Source organism: Bactrocera oleae, chromosome 6, assembly GCF_042242935.1.
Source record: "Bactrocera oleae isolate idBacOlea1 chromosome 6, idBacOlea1, whole genome shotgun sequence".
Classification (NCBI taxonomy): domain Eukaryota; kingdom Metazoa; phylum Arthropoda; class Insecta; order Diptera; family Tephritidae; genus Bactrocera; species Bactrocera oleae.
Genome location: NC_091540.1, coordinates 5,781,246 through 5,804,968, shown reverse-complemented (window position 1 = coordinate 5,804,968; position 23,723 = coordinate 5,781,246). Strand labels below are relative to the sequence as shown.

The following is a 23,723-nucleotide window of genomic DNA, read 5'->3' as shown; positions in this document are numbered from 1 at the left end:
CTCAAGCCCACCCCAACCACTTACTAACAGTGTGTACTCACTAAGGTTGTGGTGGGTTTGTCGGTTGACTGCTTTGGCAGCGATATGCACTGCTGACGTCATCATAAAGCTTTGACTACAACAAAAGCAAACGCCATCGTATGAAGGAAGAGAAAGCGGTCTGGCAGAGCAAGCAATGGAAACGCTACATCAAGCTGTCCATGGCAGCAGGCAGTCAACAAGCGCAGGCATGAAAGCCTGCTGTGACAGAGAAAGCCTTTAACAACAGCCAATTTGGGTAGCAAGCAATGCTTAGACAAGTCAGTCGCTTAGTAGCCGTGAAAGCGAGCGAACGCGTCGCGAAAAAAACGCTCGTACTGTGAAACGCTTGTCAATTTGTGAAGTGTTATGTAGTGTTTGTGTGCTTTGTTGTGAAAAAGTCAGCAGGAAGTAAATAAGTAACTACCAAACAGTATTGCGAGCAAGAAGAAGCACAGTAAAAATAAAACTGAAAGGATGTATGAAGTTGAGCGAGTAAATTAATATACATTTTTTGGAAAATTACTATAATTATTAGAAGTAGGATATGAAGGATAAATGTGTGAATTGAACACACATCGCTTGGTAGGCAATTGCAAGGCGTTTGCATATTTGAAATACTGAATATTTTGCTTACCCAGAAACGCTATTTAGGTCAAAACGAACTGGACCACGAAAGGAAACCAAAGAGTTGGCAAAAAAAAAACATGAATTCAAAGCATATACATACATATGTAAAGCAAGGAATAACAAAGTACGAGTACGAAAGTAATATTAACACTTTGCACAGGAAGTAAATGTTAAGGTACTACAACAAATGCAGCCAACAACAAAACTACAAAGCACGTATACGTTCGAATTGATTGAGCGATAAAAGCGCGAACTGACAGTTAAATGAAATGTCAAAACTTAATTAAACATAAAATCAATAAGTAGTGGAAGTAGGCGCGTGGCAGTCAAACAACAAGAACAACAAGCGAATAAGAAGACGAAGCAGGAGACGTAGCAGAGGCAAGGAAACGGCCGTAACGCGTTATTGATGGCCCGCAGCGCAGCAGCGCACTACAAAGCAGCTTCACAAGCGTTTCGATTGAATTCGATTTTTTGTATGTCAATGGAAAAAGCTAAAATTGAAGTAAATAGCAACAACAGCAATAAAAATGTAAAGTTAAATAGTGTGTAATTGTTTATTATAAATATTTATAAACAAAAATAGAAACAAAAACAGCAAAACAACAACAATAATGCAAGCGAAAAGCAGTGAAAATCGTTGGTGTTAAATTTTGAAATTAAATTTTGAAAAAAAAAACGCGAGTGTAATATAAAAAAGTGTAAAATTTTCGAAAACACACCAACAACTACAATTTTGGCGAATAAAACTGAAGGACGCAGCTACTTGGAACGCTGCTGTAACATAGGAAAATACAAAACAAAAAGAATATATGCAAAGCAGAAATTCTAAAATTCTTTCCGAAATGCAACAATAATAATTTCTTGAACTATAACAAAAATACAAGTAAATCTGTAAAATATTACAGAGCTGGTGAGCTTTATAAAGTACTGAAAAGGAACTGCGCCCTTTATACACAGAAATTGCTTACTTTAGGCAACGCTGAAAATAAAGACAACAAAAATACATTGGCTTGCATTATAAGCAACAAAAACAAAACGTCGACACCAACAAACAGCGCAACAAACTGCAAAATCAGTAAAAACTGTTTGAAAAGAGCCCGAGCAGCAGCAGCTGTTTCCCACTGAAAGCTTTGCATTTTCAAATTTGTAGCACACGCGGGCTTACTAAAATAGCAAAAAAAAAATTATAAAAAAACCCTATTAACAGTGCAATTTAACAGCAGCCAAGACGCAAGCGCCAACCAACCGTTTTGTGTAGGTTGTAACTGAACAAAATTTGCATTCCGCTGCCAGTGTTAGCGCTGGAAGATGGAAGCCACCCCGAAGGTGCATCGTCATCGTCACCGACGTTCGGATTCGCGTCATCATCGGCACGAGCGTCAGAGCCAAAATAGCAGCAGCAACAGTAATAATAGTAATAATAGCAACAATACCAATGGCGGCAGCGGCAACGGCAGTCGTGGCGGCCAACAGCCGAGACAGAGCAATAATAGTGCAACAACAACGACGACGACGATAGTGACAACACCACTACAAGCAGCGGATGCGTTAACTAACACGACAACGACAAATACGACAGTCGCGTCGAGGACGAGAACGCAACACGACGCAACAGCCGAGCAGCTGCAACAGTCGTCAACACAAGAGCATACGCATTCAAACGCAATTCAATCGCCAGTGCGTGAGCGTCGTGGTCAGGCGCGGTCTAACAGAGCACAAACCGGTGCACAGGAATTAGCCGCTAACGCCACCGCTACCACCGCTGCAGCACAAAATTCAACCACAACCATTGAGATCCCATCCGCACCGGTTGTTGAGGACCGCAGCGAGGATGGCACGTACGATGAGACAACAGCAATCTGTGCAAATGTGATTTTCACCACAGTGCATGAACGACGTACACACTCCACGGATACGTTGGATCCATTGGGCACAACCTCTTTGAGTCAGTCTACTACATCGCAACAAACTGTGCTGCTGGTGAATGGTTGTTCTCCGCCACCGCAAGAGGATGAAGAACAGGAGCCCACTGCTAACGGTGAAAACCCAGCTATGATAGTGTGTGGCACAAATGCGGACGCTGGCGGTGTGTCGGCGAAAGAAGAGGGCGCCACGCAACTCGAGTCTCCCACTGCACCGAATCCTAATGGCGGCGGTGCGGGCAGCAGTCGCAACTCCTCTGGCGATGCATTGAGTTTACGTGAGACGCTGCAACAGCTACCGCCTACGGTGACACACGGACATCGTCATCGTCGAACACATTCACCACAATCGCCGGCGCGGCGTACACAAGAGGTGGACGCTTCGTTTCATCGCGGCATATTGGGTTTCATGGATCGTGAATTGAAGCACAGCTCACCAACGCCATCGGCATTAAGTGTGGGTAGCGGCAGTGCAGCAAGCGGTGGTGGTGCTGGCGGTAGCGGTACAGTGCGTAAGTTGCAGTCGCTATCCGATCCACAGGCGAGTCCCGCCCAACGTTCGGTACGTTCGCGCAGTAGTCTGGAGAAGAGTCCGCGTCGTAAGCGTAGCAAATCAGAATCGCGTAGGCGGCGTGAACGCAAACTAATCGCTGCTGGTGAGCTGGAAGTGCGACAGGCGAACGAGACTTTGATGCGCTATCTGAAGCAATGTTCGGAAATGAATGACGCTTCGTTGTCAGGAGAGTTGGAAATCGATCAGAACTATGATGAGCGGAGAGTGCATCGGAAGACGAAATCACAACGGGATAAGCGTGGGCATTTAATAAGTGAGTATGGGTTGCAGGAATCCTACTAAGGAATGTGTATTTGAAAGGTGGGAATGAGTAGCTTGAAGATTTAGGATCTGTCTGCTGTTATAAATTAGAAATTATTTTATTAGAGTTGGTCGGATAGACAATGTAGAAATTTTATTCTTTACATTTGCACTTTTTGAACTGTCAATAAGTGTCATTTGGCTTGTACTCACGAAATTTCCCCTATCGCTAAGCGAAACGGAAGTTCGTACAATCGTGTATTCAATATTTATTGCACAGTACTATACAAATCTATTATTAGCTTCGCAATTTGTAACCTGTAGGAAGGTAGCTCTCAGCAGTCCATTCTCTACTACTTTGCCTGCCGCCCATTTATCAGTAGAAGAGTATATTTCTGTCATTAGTTAGATTGCATCAGCTTCTTAAAGGAACGAGAAAACAGCAATGAAAATATGAAAGAAATCTAAAAGCTTCCATTCGAGATAGCTATATAAGTCAATCCATGCTCTTAGAGTCCTTTGCTGGAAAAGAGCGTATAACTTAAGAGAGTCACTTGCGGAATAAAATATCTCTTGCTCTCGATTGTTTTTGGCTGTCATGAAAAAGTGTTTACATAAATAGATCGATCCGGTCATGGTCTCATAAATATAAGCATGTAAAACTTAGGCTTAGAGAGTTTTGTTTATGCTCTATAACAGCTATATGATAGATGAAAGAATTAAGAGCTGAGCATGTTTACATAACTTTAGTCCAAGTCCTTAAAAACTGCCATAATTATTTATAAAGTTAGCATGCCATTAGTTAAGCGTCTTAATCTCAGCTACGTGGACCTACTCTCAACTGGGACTCAGCAATATATGGAACTCGTGTGTAAAATAATATTTTCTATACCAGACAAGGGTCTCTAGATGACGTGTAAGATGCATAACTTTTGTATTTTAATTGAGATAATTTTAAGCAATTTCCCTAGAAATGGTTTTACGGAGTATTAAATATATATTTTTTGCTCATGTATCTGTTGAAAATAAGATTTTATTAGTCCAGCAACTATATAAGAAATATATTATGTTGGTCCAAGAGACCTTCTAAGTCCCTTTTACATCTACGTGTTAGTCTAATATGAACCCATTAATAACCTGATTTTTAAGAAGATGACAAAGGTTGTTTTTTATTCATTCACAAAATAGTTTTTGAATCAATTCTACCTTAGACTTTACAATATTTACCACTCTCTTCACATACTATATTTTTTCTCTCTTTTCTCTTGCTCATAAGTACCCTAGTTCTCATTGTATTCATTCGCTCATTTTATTTCTCTACATCTCTCTGTTTTACAGGCAAACTTTACTCAGCTGGCGGTCTCACCTCCATATTACGTGAGCTTTCCGATGACATTGTACCTGCAGAGGGTGAGGAAATCTACAATCCATTCACACCGGTTGTCTCCCCCACCGAGGATACGCCCGCACACATTGACAAAATGTTCCTGCAGACGTCATCGGGATATCGACCAGTTGAGCACTGCTATTATAAACATTCGTTTGTGGGTGTTGGCGGTGTGGGCGGCGGTGGCGCTGCTGCCAATGGCAGTGGTGGCGCAGGTAGTGGCGTTGGCAGTGGACGCGGCGGTGGTGGTGTGCATCGTTTGTCTGCCGCGGGCGGCAGCTTGACTGGCGGTTTAGAGCATGCAGGCATGTTACGGGCGAGTAGCAGTTTCGGCGATACGCGTTGCTTACTAGATGCCGAGTGTGGAAGGTGAGTGCAAAATAGAAAAATACAACAAAATTTAGCATACAGTGTACGTGGGGGTGCGTTATTTGTGCGACAGTAAGCTAAAATCTGTGGCGACATTTTATTATTGGCAAATGTTCTGAGGACTAGGGGAAGTTAAATTTAAAGTTTTGTAGCAAGTTATAAAAATATATATTGGTTTTCGCTAGGTCTGTTGATTCATATACCGTTATTGTTTTGAATAATTTGATGGATGTCACAGCGCTCAATAATTGCGCGGCCTATTGATAGTTATACATAGCATCGAACATATTTATAATCACTTGAATATTATTAGTTGCCATGGCGTATACGCAACCTCAACTTTTTTCTGACAATTTACATATAAACAATTCCAGTTATCTAATTTTATATATTATACTTTAGATAAAATTTCACTCCTTATGATAATTTAATGATAAGTTCCTTAGAGTCTTAGAGAAATAGTGGAAATTTGTGTTAGGTTCAAGGTGTTTTGACGAGAGTTAATGTCGAACTACAGCAGTTTTGATCCGGCTAAACAAAAGGTTAGTGGGATCTCTCCGCCTTCTTTGAGAGTCTGCGATTTAACCTAACCTATAAATATGTATCTAAGCTAAAAATAGATACATGCCTTAAATGACGGTAACCTAAGTTTTTCAGTAAAAGTTTGGCAGTCAACTTTCCTTCCATAGCGAATGTTCTGTTACATAGTCAAAAATTCTTATTATAAAATAAAAATTTTTTATGTTCAAAATTAATTTTGCTAACTGTACTTATTTAGATTCAAGCATACACACACACATATACTCACACGTATACAGCAAGTGAACAACTTTGCTTGCACTGCTATATTAAGGCAATTTGTAGAAATTGTACACTTACACACCTTTTATTAATTTTGCAATATCCTTTATTAATAACAACAAAAACACTTTCTCGTCTTCGAGCAAATCGCGTAGCATACTTGTAGGCATAAGCCCATTTAAGGTGCGTAGCAAAAGGTTGTGGGCTTATGTTGTATGAATTTCCACAGCCGACTTTATTTTTAGCAGCCGCTCTGAATAGCTGACAGCTATTTTTAGACTATGAAAATGAAAAAGCGACGCAAAATATACATAACTATACACAAAACGCACAATCGTTGTTGTTATGTGGTTGTAAGTGTGGGCGTGTGTTATATAGTATTTACGTGTTTTGGTATATTTATATTCCTAAAATGTGTCTCATTTGCAAAATATTCGAAATTTGTTTCGAAAAACGCTAACGCATTTCGCTCACATACCCACATGCACACACGCATAGGTTTACGTGACGAAAGTTCTGCATGGTAGGTCGTCGGTTTTAATGTGTTGCGTGTCGTTGAAAGTTTCCTAATGACCTTAGCGTGTGGGAGCCCACCTTGGTGGCTCTATTCGGCCGGCATGTGTGGTTGTTGTGAGCATACGCCTACGCTGCCAGACGTGCTGCTGTCGGCGTAATGGTCGTCTCAGCGCATGAAGTTGATATTTGCTGACTACTGGAAATAACGGTAACCAGTGGGCGTTCGATTCGTTCGGTTTGCTGTCTTGCTTGAGTAGAATTGTGGTTGATTGCGTCTCTTATTTGTTACTGTATTTTGCTAATGTTGTTTTTGCAAATATTTTTTTGCTTCCTTTAGACTGTGACTTAGTATTTGTAAGGCAGAAACTAAAGACATTTATGGAATTTGGCTTAGATTTGAAACTTATCACGTAAAATAGCACCCTGTGGTAAAATTTGGAAATGTTTGATATGAGAAATCGTAAATAAGAACTTTATTTGAGAGTTTTCTTGGCCATGTGCCTCTTTAGTTTTTGCAGCCGAAAAAATCCAAATATTTTTGACGAATGTTATCGAGTGCTAATACCCGGCTAGACAAAAATGTGAGCTCGTTTTATTTACTAAGACTGGACTGTCGGTAGAACGGAGGATACCTTTTGTTTTTGTTGTTGTAGTACCAGAAAAATATTCCCAAATCATTGTGATTAACATTGTCCTCAGATAGATAAAAAATACGAGTCTATTTCTGTTGCGTACACCCGACCTTTGTAGACGCTTCTGCAGGATTGATTGGTCTTTTTGTAAAAGAAATTTGTGGACCTAGGAAGAGGAAAGGAACGAGCTCCCATTTGAAGTAAAATTAGAGTTATCGGAAAGACTCAGTCTTTCGGTTAATAAATTGGAGATATCACAAGTTTTCGCAGCAGCTTGCTAGCTTGTGTCCATGCCCACAACACAAGAAGATAAAACTAAACAAAATTGGTTTCTTTGAACGCTTAAAATGCATCAATGGACTATGAGCTTGTGGTCCAAAACATGAATCTGTATAACATTTGGTTTCACTATACAAATACATCAAGCTATACAGATATATAGACTCGAGTAACCCGTATAAAGCGATACTGTAAATAATCGCATAATTTAAGACCGAGTCGACTTTCTGAAAAATAATTAAGAACTAGACTTGGTAACTAAGGTCAATGAAGACCACAATGAAATATATAGGAAAACGGTAAAACCAAATACACAGTCCAAGGTAATGGATTAAAATTACAATTTTTCCATTATGGGAAGTTCCAAGATTTGTAATACCAAATAAGCGATTCAAACACGTTGGCGTGAGGTTGATAAAGATCTAACATTTCAGTCGATTATGGCCAAAGAAGAAATTAAAGGACTAAGAAAATTAGAGTTTCTGCTTGGAACTAAAGTATACTCCGACAATCTAAAGGAAGCGGTTCGATATTTACAAGCAACAATCTACCTATCATTAGAATAATATAATAACAAAGGTTTTCTGGAACAACAGGAACACCTTGGTGCCATGGAGAGTTACTGTATTATAAAAGGAGTTAAAAATCATATAATGGGTTTACAAATATATAAATATTTCCAAAAACTTGTAACTGTGACAAAGTCCGGTCGCACTCGCCAAAGATCTAAATCTTGTAAAACTGCTACATGTATTTCCATTTATTTAAATTTCTCCCAAGCCTGCCGTGCCGTTTTTTTTTCACAAATATTTACATTGTGGTCATAAAAAACATTCGTCTACTTTGTATTCTTTTTATTCATTCACCATCTCCTAATAATGCATTTATAGTATTACAAGCAATTTAAACATTATCTCATTACAATCTGTGTACTTTCTCTTTTCTATTCAGGCATCATCGTGAGATCACGTCGAACATACAATTGGCCTGCGTCATTCAACGAATTTGGATACTCATCTCGAATATCTGCCATGGTTTGCTAGCTGGCCTAGCACTGGCACATTTATTGTTCGTGTTGAGCAGCCATCCCGTCGATTGGTCGCGTTTTATCAGTCTTGCGGGCGAGACTGTAACTCAAGCGACACAAGAAGCAGACGCAACAACAGTCGATTCAGCTATGGTGAATGGTGATGGTGCTGGTGTTGGTGTTGGTGTTGATAAATCTATGTTAACTGACACGCAGCAAAATTTCAGCTTCGTGAAGGATTATGCTACATTCGCTGAGATTTATCTGAATACATTCTATTGTTTGGCAATTGTATGCATGGTTTCGGTTTTTGATCGGTAAGTCCTTTGTAATACCTTAATTAATTGGCTGTTTGAGTATAAGATGGAAATGAGAGCTTAGTGATATAAATTGGTTGAGAAAGGAAGTGGCTTTACAGAGGATAAGTTAAGTAGAAATGTCTCATTTACAAAACTGCTGGTCGAGTAAGTGCACTAATGGAACCAACAAATTCAACAGATGAACAGAAAACTTCTTGGTTTTATGCTATGGTTTTATAATGATCAGAACTGCTTGGAAATGCTCTAGCTGTTGAAAGACTACTAATAAAGGAAGTACCATTAAATTAATTTGCGGTAGTTTGGAGGGTAGGCAGAGCAAAGGGCTTCTATTTTAGGAAAAAGGGTATATTACCTATATAAACCTTCAATCGGTTGAGACGAGTTATCTTACACAGATTCCCTTATTATAATCTAAAAGAAATTGAGCAGCTATCAATTGCAGCTAGTACCTGAACGATGTTTAGTTGGGATCAGGTTATAAGATAAGGCCGATCCAAAAGAGTATCTCAATTGGACAGCTGAGAACGCCGTTGCATTGTGATACCTAAATACTCCTAAGTATTGATCCCTCAAAAATCGTTAAAGTGCCTTGAACTTGCCAGAAGTTTGTTGACCAGCTATTTCACCAAGTTCGCTGATATATATGACTACCGAAATGTTTCGATCTCATTCTTGCAAACTCTGGACAATGGAGGACAAAGTGTTTGGTTGCTTCCACCTCACCTTCTTCTTTACAACTTTTTCGTTCGACAAGATTTTCAGCCTTACCTCTTATACGCCCATGGGATAATGTTCAGTAAGAACTCTTAACTATGCAATAGATTAGTGGTTCTCCTGCGTTCTACTCTAGGCCAAAAGGATCTCGTAGTCGTACAGGAACTAGTTGCTGATCAGAGCGTTAAAACGCAAGAGGACAGCCTTCACCAGAGTCTATAGAAACAGTATACTGCCAAAATATATTATAAAGTACTTTGAATACTTCTCACAGCCTATTTATTGTTGCATAAACAGATGTTTTTTTTCAAATAATTTTGAGTTAACAGAGTTATAAAACCAGGGTATATTCCGATTGAGTAGAACCGATTATCATGGTATCAGATGTGAGCATGTGAGCAGCCTATCACCTACTTCACACCCCACCATACTTCGGACAATTTTCCTAGCAATTGCCATAACAATAGAAAATAATAAAGAGGAAGCATGTTAGATATATTATTTGTCCATTTGTTTACGTCAACGTGAGCATAAAATTCTTTGAAAATAATAAATGTGTAAAAAGCACGCTGCACATGCACGTGCATGTATGTGTGTGTGTGTCAGTATGTAATTGGCTGTAATAGCTGAATAAATATTGCCATATATAAATTTTGCAAGCACATAACTGTGGAAATTATGAAGCAAGTCATGTGTGCAATGAACAGCAACGAGCGCATAAATATAGAAAAATGGCAAGAGAAAACAAAAACAAAACAGGAAAAAATTTGCTATTAATAAAGTGATTGCGAGTTAAATCTGCATAGAGGCGGATGTAAATATAGTCAAGCTGGCATAAAAATAAATGTTTGGTTGGCTAAACATAAAAATTGGTACTTTGTGGCAATATTAACAGAAGAACACACAAAGGTGTGCACATTGTAAATAACCTTCAGACTAGAATAAAACCACAAATATTAAAACGCGTCCAGGAGTGGGAAGCGTATGTGTAAAAAATGTAAAAAAAAGATAAAAATCTACAAGAAATACCGTTATTTTCTTTGTTATATATGAAATTGTGTGCATTTTAGAGATATGTAGCTTACTATTGGAATTCACTGCATACAAATAGGCGCAGGCACGTGTGTGAGTAATGACTAGCGTGCTGCTGCCGCATGTATATATACATATATATATTTATCTCGTAATACTTTACTGGCACTTATGCAGCATTCTCAATACGCTAAGGCCAACTAAATGCAGCCTCAACCTCAGTATATATGCTTGGCGCCGCATACCCGTACCGTTATGTCGACGTCACCGCTTTTGTATTATAATATACGTAAATTTCTTGTATTACTGTTAACAAGGCCACCGCCAGCCAGCTGACTGATTGCCATTGCCTATATATACACACACACATACTCACGGGCGTACTTTACTCTATTTACTACGTTGCACATTTTCAAGCGTTTGTAGAATTGACCTTTAACGTTCCGGTTGTAGAGTGAACTTTAAACGTAGTTGCATGTAGGTAGACATAGTAAAAATCTTGTTTGAACAAAAAAAAAAAAAACCAGAAAACATTGAAATATGAAAATAATAAGGCTATTGAAAACGCTGCCTTGTTGTCTGAGGTGTTCAAATGTGGTATCGTGTCGTCTTCTATGCAGAATATAATCCAACCAAGGCATTTTTGCCGTTCCACATTCAAGTCTGCTTCGTCCAATTCATATGAAAGAGGTTTTCAAAATATATGTTAAAGATGAAAGCCATCGACAAAGTGGACCATATTGACCAAGATCTGGGTTTTAGCAGAGACCAGATTGACTTTAAACCATCTTCGACATACAGTATGTACAGTGTCGGTTTGGTTCCAGTCGCATGCTCGATATATTTTTTTACTCCAAACACATAGATTAAACTTGGAAATTCCACCTAGAAAAGACCTCTTCGTTCAAAATGTTAACTCTTTACTACTACGAAATGAATCGAATGTCATCATCGACCTTATTACCCAAAATACAGATTTTGGAAGAGACCAGATTGACTATAAAGCCGTTTTCAAAATATAGACTGAAACTAGAAAGTTTGGTTTTACACCTATGTTTAATTTTGAACCGTATGCACATCCCCCACAAACTTTCTTTTACTCCAAAACCCAGATTGAACCTGAAATGTTTGAGTATGTACCTAGAAAATATTATTACTTTAGACATCATATAACAGTTTTGAGAACAGAACTCTTCTTTTGGAGCACAAAACTTGAAAGCGCAAACAGTCGTGGTCGAATCACGGTGGGTCGGTGCAAACGGCGTTCAAGCCAGCATTGACGTTTAGAAAGGTTTTGCTAGGCGTTTGGTGAGAAATCATCTACTTGGAGCTGCTCTCCTTCGATCAAACTCTGCATTTCGGACAGATACTGTCCACAATTGGACCGTCTAAAGGAAGTAATCGTCCAGTAGCGGCTAGCTTTGGACAATAGGAGAGGAATTGTGTTCCATTAGGACAACGTCAGGCCACACATGTCGATAGTGACTTGCCACTAGCTCTGGTAGTTTGGTTGGGCAGTTCTTAGTTATCCAAACTATAGTTCAGACTTGGCACCAACTGATTATGACCTACCTGTTCCTCTAAATAGCGAACGATTTTTCTGGTAAAAAAGTCGTCTCAAGAGAGGTGAAGGAGGGTGGGAGAGTTTCTGTGAGAGTGGCATTTAAAATAACTTTCAAATGGCAATAAGTTATCCAACAGAAATATAAGATTTAGTTTAAAAAATTTTAAATTCAATTTTTATTTTCAAATACCGATGTTGGGATTAAAGCTTGAAAATTACAAAATATTATTTTTGGGTTTGGGTTACGCGAAAAAATGTTTTCTTATACCGATGTTGGGATTGAAAATTAAATTTTAATTTATTTTTGCAAGATGTTTGAGATTAAAAATTGAGAATATTATTTTTTGATTTGAATGAACGCGAAAAAATGTTAACTCTAAAATAAATTATTTTATTAATTCTTAATTATATGGTTGAGACTGAAATTTTTCTGTTTATTTTTCAATCCGGTTTTCGGAATTAAAAAAAAAAAAATATTTAGTCCCACATACCGGATTAAAAATGTATTTTTAAATACCAACTTCCAGATGGAAAAATAAAAAAGAAAACTTTTAATACTTTAATACTTTTAGGAATAAAAAAAAAGATTATTTTTAAATTAAAAATTTTTAATTCAAAACGCCTTAGCGTCAAAAATTTTAACTATATTTTGATGTAAAAAGCTCTAAGAGGTTATATCGGCTTGCAGGCAGTGTTGCGAATTTTATTGTATAAATCAAAATTTTTGGATTAAATATAAAATTGTAATTTTTTAAACTCAATATTCTGCTGTAAAAAATTTAAGATTTTAATTTCTTGGCTGTGTTGATATAACAATACCCAAACCGCGTTTTTCACCTCACACAATTTAACATTTTTGTTTTGCAATATTTTTTGCAGTCTACTAAAGCTTGCTACTTGAAACTATATACTTGTATGTATATATATGCAAGTATTTGTGAATAATTTTGTTATTATTCATGTGAGTGCCGTTAGAGAATCGAAAAATAATAACGCAAATGGACTGCAGCTACATTATTTAATACTGATTTGTATTTACTCATATATTATATAATAAAGAAATATGTATGCACTTACTTATATAAAAAACTTATATATTATATATATATTTTCTTAAAATTGCTATAAGCCAATTTTTAAAGAACGTGCTAGATTTCGGTTCGATAGAATTAGAAAGCTAGTTTCAAGAACACATTGACCTTTTTAGTAAGAACGCAAGGACTTTTTTACGCTAAAAAATCAATATTTTAAGAATAATATTCGCAGCAATGTAAATTAAGTTTGGGTAGTAAGGAGGAAAAATCAGCAAACTTTTTGAAGCAGTCAAGAGCGAATTACAAGTTCACTTGCTAACTATTAGACACACTAATTGTTGTGGCAGCTTGTAGGCGGACAAAACCACTTGCCTACGACTTATTCATGAGCTGCTCTAACTACTTACGCCATTAACGGCAACTTTTGCTAAGGTTAGCATTTGCTATACATATGTACATATGCAAGTTTATAAGTATGTGCATGTGTGTGTGTGTGTTCGCATGCGCTTGCCGCAGATAATAAATCATAAATTTCAAATACTTCTTCACGGTCATCAGCGTAGGCGTGTGCGTTAATGTAGTGAGCGTTAAGGCGCTAGAAATGTGGCGGCTAAAGTGCACTCGTACTGATGGAACTGTTTGCATGGAATTTCAACTGTAAATTTATGCTTATATGTGTGTATGTGTGAGTGTAGGCGTGCTTTTGCAGCACTCGCGAAAATTAATTAAATTCGAAAGCAAATACTTTTTATTTTTAGCACTTGTGTAAAATATATAAATATAAAAGTAATTATGGTAAAGTGCCGAATGCGCAACGAATATACACACACATGCACACATAACTGTTATTTTTTGCGTCTTTTTTACTCCCCAGCACATTTTGTCATTTCATCACGTCAAACATTGCGCTTTCACTCATAATAAATATAAATATTTGTTTATTTGTATGTTGTTGTTGTTGTTGTAACTGACATGCTTCCGTCATGCTTGCTCCTTTGACATTTGCCATGAAAATTGTCCTATTTTATTTTCGTAATGAAATAAATATGTATGCATATACCTGTGTACAGTAGTGAGCTCATTGCTGGGTACTTGCAGTGTTGTTCTGTCAAAGTATGAGTTGTGGTTTCAACTATTATTGCATTTGCTTTTCATTGTGCTATTGCGCATTTCGCTGTTTAGTGCATACCGACACGTTTTCACATAAATAAATATATGTATGTACTCATTTGTATGTGTGTGCTACACTTTTCTTCCGCCTACACACTTTGTCATTGTGGCAAGCCATAGCTACCGTGTAGGAAATATGAACTGAAGCTGAAATTTAATGAATGAAATATAAATATTATTATTATTTGGTGTCTAATGTACTAGTTTCATGCCTATACTCTCGGAAAATCTTTGTACACATTATAATACGAGACAAGACGAACTGAATTGCCTGCTTGTATGAACTTGGGTGTTCGTATAATTTTTGATTTGTTTCGAAAATAATGCTCTAACCATTAAATGACATGTCATGTCAGTCATGTATAAGCTACCAAAGTAACACACTATTGCAGTAACGGTTATGTAAGATTGTTTTAACTAAAGCTATCAAAAGTAGAAACTAGGTCCAATGAGTTTATAAAACAGAAGCTCCTTAGAAGGGTATAAAAATATCTATATCTTAATTTTCATCGGTCGGCGTGTACGTCAGCTATATGCTATAGTAGCGCTGTGTTATTCAATAGAACATGTCTTGATAGTGGCGAAGCGACCTGGATATAAATGCAGTAAAATAGCAGTGGCGTTGTTGTTGTTTTCTACTCGAAGTATTATTAAAAGAGAGCAGAGCTTAAGAGTAAGGAGTAGAGAAGCTTGTGTATTCATTTTTGAAGTAGTAGTAGGAGAAGCTACGGTTTTAAAAATATCTGTTGTATTTTTTTTTGAACTTTCCGAAAAGAAAACATCTTCTGATTCTCAAAACGTTTGGAGATCTCTTTCACTGGATTTGGTTATAAAGTTAACATAAAACATTTGTTCTTTAAAATAAAAATTTGTATAATTGAAAGTCTGAAATGTTTAATTTAACTCTACTCCGTAACCAGTTAATAACTGGTCCTTTGTTGACTTTCATTTTTCCAAGATGCTAACAGTGTGTGGATAAAAAATTTGCCAAAACTTTTTGACACTGAAAATTAAATCCTACTTGAGCTGAAGTGTTTTTGAAATCATTGGTAATTTTTTTTATGTGGAATTGCCATCTACTCTCTCTAACTACTACAAGTGCATTTATTTATATTTTCTTTTTTTGCAACAAAGCTTAACAGCGTGCAAGAATTACAAGTTCACTGTTGAAAAACAGTTTGACCTTTAACACGCCAACTTTCTCAGCATAAAATATTTGCACGAACTACAGCTGTGGCTGCAGCTGCTGCCCTCTTTACGGATGCGTACACGCCTATACATATGTATGCATATGTATATAAATCTTGTATATGCATAAAAGTGTATATTTGTATGCATTTCATTTTACAGTTTCGTCATTTGTGGTATTCTTCGTCATTCCGCCCTTTCAATTCAGTGCAGTTGATGCCTTTTTGTTGCGCTTTTCATTACGGTTCTGTATGATGTTTACCGTTATTATTGTTTTTGTATACATTATTTTTTATATGACATGTGTGCCTGTACGTGTTGCATTATAAGGAGATTTGTTTGTATTCTACTGTAGCTGTTGTTGTTTGAGTGGCACATCCTGTAGTCATGCACAATGTGGCATATATACCCTGTTGGAAAGTGCGAGCTGTTTAGGTAAAAAACTGAACTAATTTGTTTGTAAAAATAAGCAATATATATTACTAAAGATAGATAGGGAATTTACAGCGTATAAAAAATGTGACTGTAAAGAAGTATGGCTTTATAAGCTTGAGAAAAGCTTTAATATATGTACTACTTCGTTAGTGGTCGCTACAGGCGCTAATTTACTAAATTTTATTTTATATTTTATATTTGGCATATTTTTTGACCGTTTTGTACAAATTCGGAACTAGAGAAAATACTTGTAGTAATTTTTTGCTGAGAACATATTAAATTTGCCAGGGCACTTGTAGAAAACATAAGTATGAGTTTGAGTTCAAAATGTCGCTCAGTGCATTAGAACTGCATCTATGTTATTTCTCACGGTTACATTTTCCTACTGGTTAGTTTTCCTTATATATACCATACATATCGGTATATGCCAGCGGCTTTATTTGATTATTGTACAATCGGTATACTGATAACTAGAATATTTCATATATACAGCACTCAAGCTTTTGGCTTAGACGTCCGTTACCTACGTATGAATGTATATAACTTAAAGGATTTTATGACGACGGTATGAAATGTCAAATGTCATCGTTGAGTTCATAGAAATTCCGAACTTTTGTTCAAAAAATGTGAACAACTTTTTATGAGATAATATTTACGCACTAAACAGGTTATATAATATATACTACTAACTAAGTCGTTTTTTAATACTCGAATTACTCATTAAACATGACAGTTAGCATTTATGTAATGGAAACATATGAGGATGAAAACATTTAAGGTTAAGTTTGTTTGTGAAATATATTTAGATTAAAGGCATATTTTTTGAGAAAATCAAAGTTATGTTTATTCTTCGTTCTCAAATTACATTTCTGTGCGAATTCTTGACAAAACTTATTGTATTTTCCAAACAAAACAGGGGGTTAAATAGTGGGTAGTTTCATTATAAAAATATCCTTGGAAAATTTGTATGGCTTACTGGGTAGTATTAAGTAAAATAGTTATTCTTGGCTTTTGGGGAATAAATATAAGTAAATCTAAAATCTCTTATCTCTTTAGTATTTAATTTAATGCTTATTTTTTCTGATAATTTTTAAATATTTTCGGCTCTTTTTCTTTCCAGCATGGACATTTGCCGTTGGGACTTCAGCAATGCCACCGAATTCATTTCATTTCGTTGGCTAATCATTGCAATGATTTATATAGCGACAATAATATTAACGATATGCTCCGATTCGATTGATGAACGACTCTATTACAACAACAATGCTAATGTGACGCTAACACAAGAAGAAATGGTGAGTTGATAATTTAATTGAGAACACCGTATATATTATAAGTAAAAATGTAAATTAAATCGTTTATTAATAAAACATAACTTTTAATGAGTTTTTGAGGCCATACTGTCTGCTTACTATTTAAAATATATGTAAACTCGGCATCATTAATTTCAAATGGTGATTCAAACAGCACCTTAATTTAATAAATTTGTAAATTGTCTACACTAATTGACTCAATCAGCTACTTTTTAAGCAATCTTTAACAACAATTCCAGGCATTAATTGCGTAAATTTTGTATAATAATTGCTTACTTACTCAGTTAAGGGACTGTTTGAGTAGTTTAGTAATCTTTGTGCACTAATTGCTTATTTACTTTATTAAGGGACTTTTTGAAACAACAATTGATAATTGGTTTAACCAATTTTCTGGACAAATTGCTAGTTGAATAAATTTAAGAAGTTTGTCTATTTACTCATTCAAATATATGTAAACTCGAAATCATTAACTTTAAATGGCGTTTTAAACAACATCTTAATTGAGTCACTTCGTAAATTATCTACACTTATTTACTGATACAGTTACCATTTATAAAACTTGCAATCTTTCACCAATTTCACGTTTTAATTGAGTCAATTAGTACATTGTATGCACTAATTAGCTCAATTAAGAGATTGCCTGATGTACCTATAACTAATTGACCAATCGCTTAGTAAGAATTCAGTAATAATTTATCATTTTATTGGAGTCAATTAGTAAATTTCCTGCGCAAATTGCTAATCGAATCAATTAAAGGACTCTCTGAAAATTTTCTCATTTACATGTAACTCTTATCAATTAAGTTTTTTTCGCTTATAAACTTGAATCCTAATCCTTATCATTTTACATCTCTCCCGAGCAGTATAGCAACAGCGTATTGAGTGTTTGGAGTAGTTTATCGGTTACGCGCAGCATTGGCGCCATCTGTGGTTGGATAATGATCGGTTTGACGCCGCATGAGGATCTATTCTACGAGCATCTGCTGGATCTAACCAAATACCAAGTGATAAATAATTGAATGTAAGGCAAGGCGTCTATGAAGGAAATATGGCAAGGTGCGCATATGCTAAAGGAGAAAATCATCAATAAAAACAAAAAAAGAAACAGTTACGTAGATAAATAATAAATTGTACAGTTAGGTTAAAACAAAGTAAAACTATTTATGCAATATGTATATATATATATCTCCTAAAACCAACAACAATTATGTGTCACTAAACAAAACAAAATTAAAGCAATGTGTAAGTGTTGCAAGGCTTTCTTGAAGAAAGCAAATAACTGAGCATATGCAAGAGTGAGTAAAAAATGCGAAAAATATAAATAATCATAAAAAGTATCTAAAGAGTAAAGCAGCTTCGTTTTTGCGAAAAAATTGTTAGTAGACTAATGTTCTAATTTTTTTTGGAAAATATAAAAAAAGCTTAAAAAGTTAATTAATTTGCTACTTGAAATTAAAAATCAAAATTTTTTTTATTAATTTCTGATATTTATATATTTTTATAATAGTATTTTATGTTTTTGGATTTTATTTTTTGTATTTTTTTGTATATAACCTAACAAAAAGTATATATATGCAATTAAAGCTTTAAAGTATTTACAAAGAAACAATTTAAAAATGTAAAATTAAACTAAAAAATTTACCACAACATACCCATAATCGAAATGAAATTATTGTGAAATTATACTTAGAGACATGTAAGCCCTTCAAAGGCCGCTAGAATCAACCGAAACCAAAAATTACCCAAAAACAAAAAAAAATTAAATAAACACACTAAGCTTAGTTTAGCGTGTAGTCTTAGCTGCTAATTACATACCAACCTAGTTATCTATGCGTTATGTATGTGATTGTATGAATACATATTTATATATGAGTGTGTGTAGTAGTGTGCACTGTTAACAATACTTTGAGTGCTTTAACATTTCTATTTTGTTTAAAAAAATTTTTTTTTTTGACAAAAAAAAGTTTTTGTGAAAAATGCAACTCAAATACATGAAATCTAAAATAGTTGTTATACTTTAAATAAAACTGAAATTTTTTTGATTTTTTTTTTTTTTTGGATTATTCAAGCATGTAAAATATCACGTTCAATTCGCTAGAAGCTAGTTAAAGAGAATTTAGCAATTGTAAGATGTTTGTGATTTGTTGTGAAAAAGCTTCAAAAGTTCTTTTGTAAATTTTACAGTTTTATAATGTAGCCTACTTTCCCAGGATCAAAAGGATAATAACCACACTTAGATGTGATTTGTGTACTTTGTGTGTAGAAATTGTTACCTGCTTTGTAATAACATAAATAATATTTAAATAAAAGAAGAATATAAAAATGTAGATAAATATATACATATATATATATATAGTAAATTATTAAACACACGTTGCAAAAAAAAAGTATAAAAAATAAAAACGTTTTAAGACAAAAGATAAAGAGAACTAAAAGAAAAAAATTTGTTTCCAAAATTTCTTACATATATAAATAAAAGCAATATGCAATATAATTTTGTCAAAAAAAAAGATTCCGAGACATTTAAATTAAATTCAAATTTAAATTATATCTTTTAAGCGTTATCATTTAAAAAAATTGTTTGTTTTCATAATTTCGGGTCATTTTATTTTTAATATTTTTGTTTATAATTTTTAACTGAAAAAATTAACAAAAAGTACTTTTAGTTAAATAAAAAGATTAAACAATATTAAAAAAAATGTTTTGAATTGTATCTTTTAGGCGCTATTTTTCAAACTCAAACTTTTTTCCATAATGTTGAGACACATTTTTTTATTGAAAAGTCTGATTTTGAAATGTAAACCACCCTAAAGTTGAAAATTTTTATTTAAAATTCGTATAGTTTTTTCGGTGCTATTTTTGGACAAAAAGATAAATAGCTTTTAAGTAAGCTCTTAAGAATAAAAAAATGTATTTCAATCAAAAAAATCGTTAAAATAATGAATAAATGCCTGTACTTTTGCTTTGTAGGAGCTTTCAAAAAAAAAACTCTTTATTTAAATATATTTCAGTAGCAATTTCTTTCTAAAGTTATTTATTATGTTTCACAGAACTTATTTTTGAAACAATTATCGTAATTAAGTTTTGTTGTTTTTTCTTTATGTATACATATATGATTTATATAATATGATATTTTATAAATAAATAATTATATTATGTATATTCTTTATATTTTAGGTTTTTAAGGGTAGTTTCTAAAAATATATGATTATTATTTATTTTAATATATAGTAAATTAAAAAAATTTAATTGAATTAAATATTTTTTTATAAATTTTGTATTTTAGATTTTGCTTTTATGAATCTTTTTTTAAATTTATGGTTAATATTTTTTATAAAATTAATGTTTTTTGTATTTTAGGTTGTCATTTTCTGGGAATAGTTCAAATATATATTTTTGTTATAGGATGATTTTATGGTTTTTTTTTAATATATAATTATTATAAAAAATTTTTTTTTTTGTTGTTCTAATGGTTAGTTTGCAAAATATATAATTCATAAATTCATAAAATTATTATTTTTTCTTAATTTAGATAGCGTTTTTGTGGGAATTTGTTAAAAATATATAATTATTATAAAACAATTTTTTTGTTTACTTTTCTTTTGGGTTACAGTTTTTATTTTTTGATACAATTTTTAGTGTTTATTTAGTATATATATATAGTATATATAATTATTAGTTATTTCCTTTCAATAAAATTATTTTTATAGCATCTAAGTTTTTTTTATTAAAAAAAACATTTTTACTAAATAAAAAAAAATATTAATTATTTTATATATTGTTATTGGAATTTTAGTAATTTTTTTCTTACTAAAAAAACGTAAATAAAAAAAATATATTTTTAAGTATATTGTAATGGTCATTTAATTTTAATATACCTAAAAATTAATGTTTGCTAAATTAAAATAAATAAATATTTTTGTGAGTCTATTCTATAACATTTGTAGGATCTTTTTTTATATTAAATTTGTTTTGTTATATTCCCATAAATATTTGATTTATATTAAAAACAATTGCTTTATAAGTTGCTTAATAAGAGAAAAATCCACAATTTTTAATATTTTTTACATGTCTACATCGATAACTCAAAATTTAAATAAGACACGAAATATAACCATCTGTATTATCACCTTCGTAATGAAAAAATTATAACATATCGTTGCTGAACTCCAGAGGATGTATACTTTTAGGCGTACTACCTATCATTCATGCCAACTAGCATAAATTTTAGGTTTAGAGGCTTGAGTTTATGTTATGTTTAAATTTCAATTGAGTTTTTTAATATTTTTTGTAGTATTTTTGTATTAATAAATTTTTAATATTTATTTTATAGTAAAATATTGAACAAAAACCTGAAAAATGCATACTTAATCCCGTCAGCGCTTTGTATAAAAACTAATTAATAATCCGCATCAAATAAAAATTTGAATTACATAAATACAACAAAAATGAAAATTACGATATTTGGAAATAATAATTCGCCATTGAGTTATCACCTTCAAACATTTAAAAAATATATCGAATCAACTCAGAAAAAGTAAAGAACTATTATAATTAAGAAAGCTGTAAAATGACTCACTCTTATGAACAAACGAAATTAAATTGTAAATATGATACAAAAACATTGCTTCATCTTATCAAACACAAACATATATCTATTTAAATAGATTTTTCAGTTATTGCCAACTGAAGCTATCCACATAGCTTTAAAAAATATTTTCACATTTCCAAAAAGTTCGTACATACCAGCTTTGTATTTGTACCACATATGCATATACATATACATAAGTATTATATTTATATGAAATATACTGTTATGTAAATAAAACAAAAACATGTTTATATTGTATGCGTTTTTGAGTTCTGCGTTAATTATATTTAAATAAAACAAAAAAAAGAGAATGCTAACAAAACTATGAAGAGCGAGCAACAAATATTGCAATAATTATAGACGTCAATATTTATGGAGAATTATTGTATTATAATCAAGTACTATTACCAAAGAGAACAAAGTAATAACAATAATTATATATAATATATTGATGATAACAACCAAGAACAAGAAAATAACAACAAATGTAACAATAAATATTATTATGCGCATATTTGAGAAAATGTTAAAAAGAATACCGTTGTACTCACTTATTACAAAGAAAAGATGTTTTTCACGTAAGTTTAAAATAGTACTTCGGCACATAGGACCTAAATATATCTTGGGCGTGAATAAATCTAATTAAATCTAAATGGAAGTTGAAAACTTTCAAGATTGTTATACATTTTTTCGCTGTGTACTTAAGTTGCAGCTTTTTATCTGAGCAGCTTAAATAGCTTCCTGAGCTAAGTTCAGCAGAAAACTTGCATCTAAAAAATTTCTTTGATGTTTGGCTCGTCTAAAGAAGCTTTGAGTATTAAAAAGTTTAGAAGTAAGCTTTTTTACACAAAAGTTGGAATGGTTTTTAGCTTGACTAAAGAATACGCCCTTAAATAGTCGATTAATGTTCGTATACAAGTATAAGAAAGTTTCTAAAAGTGCTTGCAAGCTTTAAGTCAAATTTGAAAAAATAACAAATGGAAAGTTGTAAGCTTTCATGACAGCAGCATTATAAATATATTTTCGATAACGGAAGCCGTAGAATTTTCAAGCTGGGAAGTCTATAACTATGATTCTCGTGAGAGTTTTAGTGCTGCAGAAGACGGACAGAATGGATATGAGAAGATGCAATTGTAGTGTTTACTTCTCGAACCCTTAAGAAAAATTTTTCCAAGCTTTCTTTCTTGCCATTTTCGGTTCACCCATAGTTGTAGCTCATTGGCACAATACAGCGGTTGTAAGGCCGATTATGGTATACTGTATATTGGTATGGTGGTCAATAACGAAAAATAATTACGCGGTAAGTAGTATGGATGATAGTAGTATGGCAGATATGCCAGCAGACTAGGAACGCCTTATAATGACTGTTGTAGAAGCTGTCCGGACGGTCGAGACCATAGAGTGAGGAAACTTCAGTCCCGGTGGTATCACAATGGGTCTCCTGAAGGCCTATGTGCGTCATCAGGCTGTCACTCTACCTTCCTACCTATCAAATTGGATGCTGAATCGAATTAAATCCGAAATTAACATTGAATGGTGAATCGAATCGCTTTCGAAAATCAATTGAGTTTTAAAGAAAAGAAAAAGTGATAAGCAAAAATCTAAATTTTATCTGAATAAAAGAACATGGAACCGAAAAAATTTTATTAAACAAGTATTGCAGGTAGAAAAATTCGTGACCGCATACCATATATCGGTGACAGGCTGACAATTGACAATTTCAAAATAATTAACTACATTGCAAAAATACTTAACCAATTAATGTCAATTTTTGTTCTTAACCAGTTAATGTCAAAATTTGTGTAACATAAACAATTTTTATATAATTTTTAACCATTTTTATTTCAACTTATTTAAAATCAGTTCACATAACTTAATACTAGTTTTCTATTATATATTTAGTAACAAGTAGTGAGTTCATTCCATAATATTTTGCCTTAATATTATATTAATATTGTCGGGAG

At 33.5% G+C, this 23,723-nt stretch overlaps 1 protein-coding gene across 1 annotated transcript; it reads left to right on the top strand.

Moving 5' to 3' along the window:
* The first annotated feature begins 295 nt into the window (after positions 1–295).
* LOC106621878 (uncharacterized) lies at positions 296–20,234 on the top strand. Its single transcript, XM_014240894.3, has 5 exons — positions 296–3,400; positions 4,726–5,143; positions 8,323–8,715; positions 16,976–17,150; positions 18,032–20,234. The coding sequence occupies exons 1-5, from the start codon at positions 1,960–1,962 to the stop codon at positions 18,185–18,187; spliced, it is 2,583 nt and encodes an 860-aa protein (XP_014096369.2). The 5' UTR covers positions 296–1,959; the 3' UTR covers positions 18,188–20,234.
* Positions 20,235–23,723: the final 3,489 nt, after the last annotated feature.